Source organism: Echeneis naucrates, chromosome 8 (assembly GCF_900963305.1).
Source record: "Echeneis naucrates chromosome 8, fEcheNa1.1, whole genome shotgun sequence".
NCBI lineage: Eukaryota > Metazoa > Chordata > Actinopteri > Carangiformes > Echeneidae > Echeneis > Echeneis naucrates.
The window spans coordinates 16241747-16252749 of NC_042518.1; the positions used below are offsets into that span (position 1 = coordinate 16241747).

The following is an 11003-nucleotide window of genomic DNA, read 5'->3' on the forward strand; positions in this document are numbered from 1 at the left end:
AGATGTGTGGTGCATTGCACAGATTCTTTCTGAGATTACAAGAAACCAAATCTTGAATACACAAAAAATGTGCCGCGCTCGTGTCTTTCCAGTAATAAAAAGTCTGTGGCCTTGTTTAACCCCTCAACAAGCCGGTAGTTGCAAATACCTGAATACATTTACCAGCATTGTGCTTGAGTGAAATTCTTTTCCATTGCATGTAACCTTTTACTTCTATACTTTCCTCAAGAGCCAAATATAATAACATGTACCCAACAGAATTTATTCAATGTTTAGTTTCCTATAAACTTGGAAAAGCTGTAGAAACAGCTGTAAACATCAAAGAAAAGCAGAGCTTTCTTTCCCTCCCATTAATCATCTCATCAGACCTCAGATTTATCCTGTGACCCTTTGGAACGATCCAGCCCTTAGGTCACAACCCACTGCACTAAATTACCTATAATTTTACTTTAAATAATACAGTTAAAACTAGTTCCACCCAGAGAGACTGTAATACACGTATCCACTGCTGCATCAGTATTAGCTATTTGATAACATCACATTCAATATATCACTCAGTGGAGACAATTTACTGCTGAGCAAGTACTTTTACTCAACTGAAATGACTGAAATTACAAGATGTGTGTTAATATAATAATAATAATGCAATATGAACAGTGCTGTTGTTTTAGTTTGTTTTTTTTATAGACATGGAGTATTGCTACATCGATGTACTGGTACTTTTACTTAATTAAAGATTTGCCAGAGTGACGTATTGGTGATTCAAATACAAATCAATTTTCTGACTGAATCGCACTCATGGATAATATTCACAAATCTTTGAAAATACCCTTTAATGCTTTGAATGCTTTTTCTAATACAGGTGGCCATCTTGAGCAGTCACAGAAACTGGCAAACAAAATAAATATACATAAGTATAAACTGGATTAAGACAAAACCCAATAAAGGGATTTTTATTTTTTCAAAGCATTTGCAATGATCACTGACAGCAGTGCTGGCCTGGATAAGTAGGCAGATAATGTAAGAAACAGTTAGTGGATAGTGAGCAACACACTTCATTCAAGCATATCACAAAAATGCTCATAAATGCTGTGAAGGTGTGACAGAGGATAAACGTTATCCTGAGATTATATAAGAGCTGGCCAGTGAATTTCTAAATGGGTATAATGATGGCTTTTCATGAGATCTCAGTCACAGTGGCTACCTCAGTGTTTGTAAAATGTTTTCTTTTCCAAAATTGTGATAAATTATATCAAACTTGTGTCATGTGGAACATGTAAATATGCATTCCTGTATAGATGACGATGATGAATCTGCATCTGACAGACTGACAGAAGAGTTTAGTAACGACGAGTCCCTGCTGGTCTCTGGGGCTGAGTGTGCAGATTCTGGGAGCCAAAGTATCTCTGGTAGGCCTGCTGATAGCCATGGCGATAGGCATAGAAGCGGCAAGGATTGTAGTCCTCACAGGTCTCTGCACGCCTCTCTGCTGGAGACTTTATCATCCTGGAAAGGATGATATGGTATGAGAGTGTAGTGTTGGTGATCAGTGGGTATGGGTGTAGAGATAGTTAGACAGATGAAGAACAAGGAGAAACATTGAACCTGCAAAGACCATGTCTTTTTTTTTTTTTTTTGGCATTTACATTTTCTAAGTATTTGTGTCAGTGGATGTCTCAAGCATATAGAAATGTTAAGTAATTGCTCATTTAAGATTAATGTAAAAATCTCCCCTTCCTCTGTGGATATGAAGTTCATTGAAGTTTAGAAGTCCATTAGCAGAAGCTTAAAGAAGGGTAAGTGCTCCACATGCATGTCTGTGGTCGTGCATTTTACCTCATTAAGTTGTAATGGTTGATGCCAAAGCCATTCCCTCTGGGTGGGTTGTATATGTAGCCCCTCTGTGGTGTGATGAATGCGTTGGCACGGTTTGGTGGCACAAACAAATCTGAAACCACAGAAAATGCCTGTTTTAATTGCGTCAAAAACACCTTTTGTGCAACTGAGCTGAGTCAGGTGAAGTAAAGGTGAGGGTCTGTTAGTGCAGGCTAATATGAGGACATTATACTGTAGAACAGGCTGGGTGGTGTTAGAGCTGCATGCATGTTTTTCCATGAATGAGAGACATTTAATCACCTTCAATGGATTCTGTGCTTTCATGAGAGTCTATGGGAAAAACATGGAAGTGGGTTAAGCATAAATAATAAACCACTGTCTAATTTGGATAAATTGCAACTTATAAATTGGTAATAACTGCTGAATGACGGCAAAATGAAGATAAGAGGGAGGATCTGTACCATAGCAGACACACAGAGAGACTGCTGCACAGAGCGCCAGAAACTGCAGGAGGCTCCTCATTCTGGGACTATTTTATCTGCCTGTCTGCTGGGAGAGAGGAGAGAGCTGTTTCAGTGAATCTTCTCTGCACCAAAAATAATAGTTAGATTGGAAAAGGGGGAGAAAAGCAAAAGAAACAGAAAGTGGGAAAACTCAGGTTTTGAATCTGTGGGTAAAGAGGAAAGAACCATGAGCAGGGATAGATGGCTGAAAATGCCTGTATGTCTGTACTTGTGGTTTTGTGTTAGAAGTCACATAAACAACCCATTTGGACTATCCTATAGCCTTATATTTATTTACAGGCCTGAAGGGGGCTGTGGAATGTGTGTGGAATGAATGCAAACCACAGTTATTTTCACAAGAACAGACTTAGAGCGGAACAAGTGTCCAAATATCTTTTCTGTTCGCTGCAACCAGGGTGAATTCACAAACACCACTCAGCAGCTGAAGCTCAGTTTGTAGGAGAGAACAGGGAGAGGAGAGCTGTGACTTCGAGTAACTGACTAGCTGCCAAATAATAGAGTCTACATATACCGAGTGCAAGGAGACTGACTGTAACTACGAAGAAAATGACGATCCGTATGGCTCAGCAGACAAACTCATAGAGCACATGTATGCTGCCCTTCAAAATATGCACTCATTCACATGGATGGTGACCAAAGGTAATGTGTGACACATCTGTGCAAACAGCAAAGGCCAGATGTGTGAAACACAACGCTCGCACACACACACTGCATTGGCAAGCCTGCAGTGCAGAAAAGCCTTCACCCCCATCTTCTCATCTTCTGTTTGTGGGATTTGGATGGGATTCTATTTCGGCGGCCCTCCTTCTCACCATCAGTAGCAGCCTTCATTATATATCAACACACACACACACATACAAGTCAGTGACACATGCTCTCGCACACACACAGTACTCACAGCCCCTCAGGCATATCTTGGCTTCAGTCAAACCCAGACTTGCAGTGGGTACAGAGACAGCATGCCTGAGGCTCAAAGTTCAAAAAGAAACTTCCAAAGACTGGCAAGCACAGCTATGCAAGTGTCTAAGTGTGTGTGTGTGTGTGTGTGTGTGTGTGGTGGGGGGACTGACAACAGTGTCAACAGAGTGTTATACTGAACTGAGTTTTTGAACTGGTCCTGGTAGGTTCATAGCTTTCCTCCCTGTCGGCAGAATGTGACCACCTCATTGAAAAAAGAAAAAATGCTGGCAGGCCATGGAGTCAAACCAAAGCTACATACTAAAGTACTCTTCAGCCCCACTGTAATATGGAGATGGCTACATCATATGAAAACATCTTAATCATGCATTCTTCAAATGACCTAATAAAGACAATTGGCCTTTTCTGTAATCCTTGCCTTGTCGTTGGTTCTGGTTCATTTAGTTTATTTGCTTTCATGTACTTACCCTGAAAGATATCGATGTTGGAAGGCGTCTTGGAAATAGCTCTCTGAGTATTTTCTCCAGAGGAATATTTCCTTATCCCTGACAGCAAGGATTTTATACTCACCTCTTTTCCCCCCACCCCTTTATTTCCAACACACCGACCCCCTCCCCCCTTGTAGCCCTCGCCCTCTCTCCTCCCTTCTATCAGTCCTCTTTTCCACCGTTTAATCAGATGGTGGGTATTACCTCACTCTCTCCTTACCTCCTACGCCAGAGGAGGCACAAGAGAAAAACAAGCAGGGAGTGGGCTCGTAGACAGGGCAGAAGGTGAGGTAAGGTGGGCACAGGGACGTCTAACCTGCTTCATAGCAGGTACATGATAATATTTGCTACTGTTTGCCAGCATGATATGAAAAGAACATCAGCCATATAGTCACAGTATGGACTGACTCAGCGTTCACCCCTATATGTCACTGAATGAATGGAAGAAAACTCTATTGATGTACTTCTGTCAGTGTTTTGGGTAACACTGAACTTTTAGGCTTTATTTAGTATTGCTGAGGAACACATAATAAGCACAATGCATAATTGCAACTCCTCCTGTAGACAACTATATCTGCTACTTATAGAGATGGTGAATGACCATAAATTACAACACAATTCTAATAATCTAAAGATGTTTTAGAAAGGGGCATTTTTTACTACACTGACAATGTCTTTAAATGGAGAAATTTTAAGTTGAGATCCGCACAGGTCATGAGCCGTGTCCTGGAGTTTTTAAATAACTATACCAATTGACTGTATGACTGCTGGTATAAGCAACATCACACTTTATGTGCTGTAAAAGATCATGGAACAATTTGGCAGAATCAACTACTGTATACTATAAATTCCTCATTAAATCAACATAGTTATCATTAAAATCATACATTTCTAGTTTCACCTTTTAGAGCGTGAAATTTTCTGATTTGAAGATTTTTAACTTGAGATTGCAAACTGAATTTATTTAAGTCATTAAGATTCAAAGTAAATGAGATTAGCATGTTATGAGACTCTCCAGAGACCTGTCTTCATAGGCTGGGGAAGCACGAATGCTCGAGACTTGCTGTTTGTCCCTAAATGGGTTAAGTCTGGTTCGTTTCCTTTCATAATAACGAGAACATTATCAATGTCAGCATTAAGTTCAGTCCCCAAACTCTGCAAACTTATCCGTTAAATTCACTGTGACCAGCCGCACGTGTCTTGCTCATTCTTGCTCAAACAGAAACCACAGCTGTTACTCAACTATAAGATCACGTGACTGTTTTAAATTCAAATAGCTTCCGAAATGCTCAGTATCAGTAGAAGTACTCATGCACATGGTACTCTACTTGCAGCAGTTTTCATAGAACAACATCCATCTGGTCTATATCTGACAGTTGCGTAACACCACATCACATCTGGCTCTGTCAGAGCACTCTGTGAGAAGTTGTGTGAGAGCGGACCCTAGCCAACAGTAAACAAACCTGAATAGCAGGACAGTCTATGCCAGGAATCAGTGGGACTCAGACAGGAAGATAAACATTAAGAGAGACATAAAGATGGAGATAAACCCTGCCAACTGAGAGCAAACGGATTCAGGATTTAGAGGGAGGAAGTGTAAGACGGAGTCAGATGAAGCGGAGAGGAAGAAACAAACGCGTGAACTAGCTTTCTTCTGAATTGTAAAGAGGTTTACATCAACGACGGAGGGTTACGAATGCGTTTGTTCCTAAGACAGACACAGAGCAAAGCGAGGTGAAAGCAAGGGTGGAGGGGGTGATAACATGGAAAAAACCTGCCACGCACACAATATGTTTTAAATCCTTCTCCTCCCAATGTTCTTATTCTGTTAGTTTTCATTCGGTCTGCTGCTCATATGTGTTTACCTCTATGATAATTCAGCCCCTCTTATGCAGTCCTGTCCTGTCACTTCCTCAGCCTTTCCACCCCTTGTTATGTAACAACACAGTATCTAATAGGTCTTAAGAAATGTTATGAATGCACCTCAGAGAACTGTAAACTTGTTTTTTAATAACCACTGGGATGTGGCAGAGCCCTAGATAAATGATAAATGAAAATCAGAGGAAAGAGGGAAAACAGGATGGGAGTCACCTCTGCAGGTCTGTGGGTGATAGTCATGACTAACAGAGCGCACCTATACAGTACGTCTGGCTTGATTTGGCGATAGCATCAACTCAGAGTCAGTTGACGATAAGGAGGGGAGGGGGGAATTTACTATATCAGATCCTACTGAGGCCGATCATGTAATAGTGAGAGATGTGACTGTGGAAGAAGCGCAGGATGTTAAGGGAGGAGGAGCAGGAGGAAAGAATGCGCAATTGGCAGGAAAAAAAAAGAGGAATTAATGCAGCTGCAATTAGAAAAAATGATGAGCATGAATTTCATAATGAGGGCAAGACCACAAATGTGTAAACTATACCCATAATGTCTGGAATAACACTTGCTCCAACCTGTTTGGCAGGTTTGTATTTCCCTCAGTGGCTGAGCAGGTGTACCTCAGGCTGCACTGTGGACACAACGTAGAAAAACACTAATCCATCAACAACAACTAAAAACAAGTGCAACAAACCCAGCAAACCCAGATATTTTTCCTGTTCTTTTCCTGGCTTATTTTCTAAATGGTCATTGCTGCGATTTGCTTTTGAATTCTATTTAAGTATCATAGACACATTAAGGAATGAGTGAGTCAGATAGTTGATGAAAACATCATGCAATGCAAGCTCATTCCTTGGCTCCGTCAGTCCGTGGGATGGAAGGGGATCCAGCCAGACTGGATGAAAGACAGACATTACTCAGGCCTGTCCCCCTTCTTTGAGTCTCTGATGGTCGTGCTGTCCTGCGGCTGTGAATTTTGCCATATGAATCTCAACAAAACTTTGTCGAGATTTATGGGTTTTGTACGATAGCGGCATATTGCAAGATGCGCAGATCTTCAGATACTTTTTGGCATTTCTTACAAACACATTACAAAATATAAGAAAACCAGAACAGGATTTTATTTTATTATTTATTTTTGATCCAGAATGCCTAGATAGAGTAGGCACTGTACATGGTCAGCATGGATCATGTACCACTTGCTATATCAGGCCCGATCTCACTTCATAAAAATGTATGTATCATGCTATTGACATAGCATAGTGGCCTCTATATGAAGGGGAGGAAACTCAAAGCACCAGTTAAGAAAAGTAAGACATGAGTGGGTGGAAAACATTAAGGAATAAAAGCCTACTTCAAGCCTAGTCCTCTGTGTTACAGGACGGCACCGTGGTGAGATTCTAAGTTTTCTTGAAGAAAAGATGCACAGGTCGAACCTTTTTTCGACTCTGACATTAAAAGTAACACATTTATTCCCCTTTTATGCAAAGTGTAAGTCTGACGCCAATCTGATGGCTGTAGATTAATTATGAAGCTGCAAATTGCAGCCATTGGGGGACTGTATGAAAGTTACTACGGAGGGGAACGTTACATTTTAAATCAAAACAAACAAACAAAAGTAAATCAGTTGACAAAACGTACACTATCTTGCAATATTTTCTTAAGTCTATATTTCTGGAACTTGCCTGGTTCTGAAATAATAAAAAACCAGAAGTAGTTCAGAGTTGTTCCCAGCCTTTACGCTAAGCTAAACTAACTGCTGCTGCTATAGCTTCATATTCACTTTACCGTCCTGAAACCTCCAACAAGGCAGAAAACGAGTGCATTTCCTAAAATGTTGAATTATTAATTAATAATATGACACTAAATGACATAATTCCTGCTGTTACATGATTGAGTTGGAATATATTTGGATTCAATCCTCTGCCTGGATCAATGTTTAGAAATGGAGTTCAGATCTTAAAACACATCATCCAGAATGGCGTTTGAAGATTTTACTGCACATGCCATTCCAAGAGAAATCCTGCTTTAACACCTCATGCTTGCAAAGATAAAGCCCTAAACTGGTAAGATGACTGATGGTGGGGATAAGATAGACAGCTGGCTGAATGCTTTCAAATAAAACACCTCGCGACAACTTGCTTTCCCTCTATCTTCGATAATCCTGTATCCTACATCTCCCGCTCCTGCAGCCTAACCTGTTATTACTGAGAGATCACATAAGCGCATAATTCCAATTAGGTAACAGTTTGTCTCAATATGTGAGCACAGTATCAGGTTGAGTCTTGCATAATTTTGGGTATAATCATCAGTGGTTTTCTCAAAATTGTTCTGTCTTGAGCTGCAGCCCACGCTGAAAACACACAAATAAACTTTCATGCATTACTACTTGTGTAACTTGGAAATGCTTTTTTTGATCTATAATAATATAATCCTGCACCGACCAGGATTTGGCTTGTGTGTGAGGAAAGAAGAGTTTGCACTTGCCTTTGGTAGGTGAGCTGTAGATCTTCGGTGTGTGAACTATTAGGGTTAATCCACAAGACTTTGGTGTGTACACTACCAGTCAAAAGTTTGGGCACGCTTTCCTATTCCTTTGAATGAGAACGTGTGCCCAAACGTTTGACTGGCAATGCATGTGTGTGTGTGTGTTTATTAGAAAGTAGTTTCACAAGTGTGTGTGCGTGTCTAGATGTTTCAGTTTTCTGTTGCCGCATAGTTCAGTATAAGCTGCTTCTATTTCCCATACAAGCACTGTCCAACTTTTTTTGTTTTTCATTTCATGTGCCGTTTACTTAGGTGCCCACTGCTCTTCTGACGTGCCAACTCTAACAAACTGACCAGCAGGCCATGTGACCATCACCCACCTACCCCTGGCAGCAATCCCTCTTTCTGGCTGTCCAAAACACACACACACACATTTTTTAACATTAATAATCAGATAGCATTTAGGCCCTTCACAAACAGACAACACAAACAAGAGATAACATGCAGCAGCATGTGTATGAGATGTCATGGAGTGCAAATACATGAAAGAACAGTAAGAACAAGCTTTGGCCTGTGTCTGGAAGTGATTGTTAGGCATGACAACAAACACAGTAACCGCAACAATCTGATGATCTATAAATAACAATCAGCTATGCACTGTCTCTCTTTTCTTTATTCTCTTTCTTCACTTTCCTCAGCATCTTGCTGGGATTTCTCTGTCTCTCCTTCCTCTACCCTTCCATTTTCTTAACATTCTGTCACTCTCCATCTCTCCATTTCTCATCCCTACATTTTTTTTTTAAAAACTAAATGTGCCATTCCCCACTTTTGTTCTCAATCTTTTCCTCTTGGCAATGTATTCCTGCTTATTATCCAAAGCCAAAGTCTAAAGCCTTGGGCTCCACATCAGCTCTTTTTGGTATTCTAAACTTAAACTTTACAGCTGGACTCAAGCTGACTGTGGACAACCAGTCAAACTGTAAAATGCATATATAGGTATATATTTGACTTCATATACGGCTGATTTAGTCAGCACTTAAAACAGTGCAATTTAGTGGTGAGATCAATTCATTCAAAAGCAAAAGCTGACCTGAGACGGAGGAGGGGAGCTCTCGTAGCTTATCAGCTTTACCAAAGACCAAGGACTTACCCGCAGATTATGAGACAGGAGTTGATGGCAAAAATAAACTGTGTATTGTTCTGTTAACAGCTGAGCAACACAAACAAGCTAGGGCAAGATCTCCGCTGTCCGTCTGCCATTAGTTTTCATTGAACAAAAGCCAGAATGGCGGAGGAGCAAAACCGTTGGCTGATAGAAAATAGAAAGCATCCTGCAAAATGGCAGATCCAGCTCTGTTAGCAGTAAACACATGCAGCAAACAGTGTATCGTCCCAATGTGAGCTCAGACCAGTCATACATTTTCTCTGCAAGCTGTTTTGTGTTAGTGGCGATGAGTGGTCTGCCCACTGGCAGTGCATCTTCACCGGTGTGGCAATGAAAACGATGAGGCGGCGTGCGCTATGACAACAAGAGAAAGTTAGACAACACATACTAGTACATTTTTCCCCATCAAACTCAGTGGAGGACTTAAGAGAACTGTGGTAGCAGGTTTGGTTGTTCTTTACGATGAGTTTAGATTAATGAGCTGGAAAAAAAACACAACGCATGGACCAAAGCGGCTGACATTGTCGGAATTCAAGGAGAGTTGGTGGAGGATGATCTATAGTATATTTTACTATATATATATATATATATATATAGTAAAATATACTATATATATATATATATATATATAGTATATTTTAGAGGGAGTTATACACTAACTAGAGCTGTAGCATGAACTTCAACAGTGTCCTTTACCAGGCAGTGATTTTATTCACTCTGAGCTCTGTCAGGACAGGACAGGAGGCGAGTTAGTGAGTTAGCATTACTGTAGTTAAAGCGGCTCAATGTCCGCAACAGTTTAGACATATTTCTTTTCTGATACATCATCTCCGTATCTGGTACTTGATCTGTTTCTTCTTTGCTTCTGAAATTTCTGTTTGTCATCCAAATCTAGTGGCCCGTCCTGTTTTAGATCCTTTACCTTCATTATTACTCACTGCCTCCTTATACAACAACTTCCCCCTGGGTTCGTCTTTGTTACCTTCTCTTTGTTTGTCTCTTTTTCTGTCAGCCCACTGCACTATCCTTCCTCGCCCCCTTTGTGGCTGTCAACAGCAGTCAGCATAATCACATATATGCAGCCACCAACACAGCAGGCCAAGCAGTGAACCAACACATCCTCCGTAGCAGACGGGTGACACGCAGGCAGACTGGTGGCTGAGAGTGACAGGGAGCCATGAGGCCTGACGGCTGCACCCAACAACCCCTTCAGCCTCATTCAGACTCACACAGTCTCAACTGTCATTTTATTTTCGGTTAGGAAACCCTCTGAAAAAAGAGGCAGAACCTCTTCAGAAGATTTGTATATATATATATATATCTCACACACTGATTTTATGAGACCAAAAGCATTTAGATGTGAAATGCTAAATATGAACTGCTGACAGTCAAGTAGATCAGTCCTGCAGTCACCAATGAGATGCCCATGTTGCTATCTGCCCCCTTGTGTTCAAAAATCATTCAGATTTTACTGCAGATGAAAAGCAAAATAATAAAAAAACAAACAAACATTCAATAGAGGTTTGAGTGGCTGTTTTAACACCTCATAATCTCTATTAATATCTTATGTGTAATGCATTAGCTCAGCATCTGGAGGGCAGATAGCAGTGTGCACACTGAGAGGACTATCCAAAGATGTGACTGCTTCTTCTTCTGCTGAGCTGTGAAGCCATGGGGCTCAGTCCTCTCCCACCCCGTTTGTCTGCCCTC

At 40.9% G+C, this 11003-nt stretch overlaps 1 protein-coding gene across 2 annotated transcripts; it reads right to left on the reverse strand.

Moving 5' to 3' along the window:
* Positions 1–816: 816 nt before the first annotated feature.
* mgp (matrix Gla protein) lies at positions 817–3859 on the reverse strand. Of its 2 annotated transcripts, none has more exons than XM_029508932.1 (5): positions 3746–3859; positions 2298–2382; positions 2137–2166; positions 1837–1948; positions 817–1506 (listed from the first exon to the last, which is right to left on the reverse strand). In XM_029508932.1, the coding sequence occupies exons 2-5, from the start codon at positions 2356–2358 to the stop codon at positions 1341–1343; spliced, it is 369 nt and encodes a 122-aa protein (XP_029364792.1). In that variant the 5' UTR covers positions 2359–2382; positions 3746–3859; the 3' UTR covers positions 817–1340. The 2 variants fall into 2 exon arrangements, with proteins under 2 accessions (XP_029364792.1, XP_029364793.1); XM_029508933.1 differs by having other exon boundaries at positions 2298–2385; positions 3746–3817.
* Between the last annotated feature and the right edge of the window lie 7144 nt (positions 3860–11003).

Excerpts from the sequence above, each read along its gene's own strand:
- mgp (XM_029508932.1), bottom strand. The coding sequence starts at position 2,358 with ATGAGGAGCCTCCTGCAGTTTCTGGCGCTCTGTGCAGCAGTCTCTCTG. Across the intron at positions 2,167-2,297 it reads CTCTCTGTGTGTCTGCTATG|ACTCTCATGAAAGCACAGAA; the intron begins GTACAGATCCTC and ends TTTTTCCCATAG. Across the intron at positions 1,949-2,136 it reads AAGCACAGAATCCATTGAAG|ATTTGTTTGTGCCACCAAAC; the intron begins GTGATTAAATGT and ends CTGTGGTTTCAG.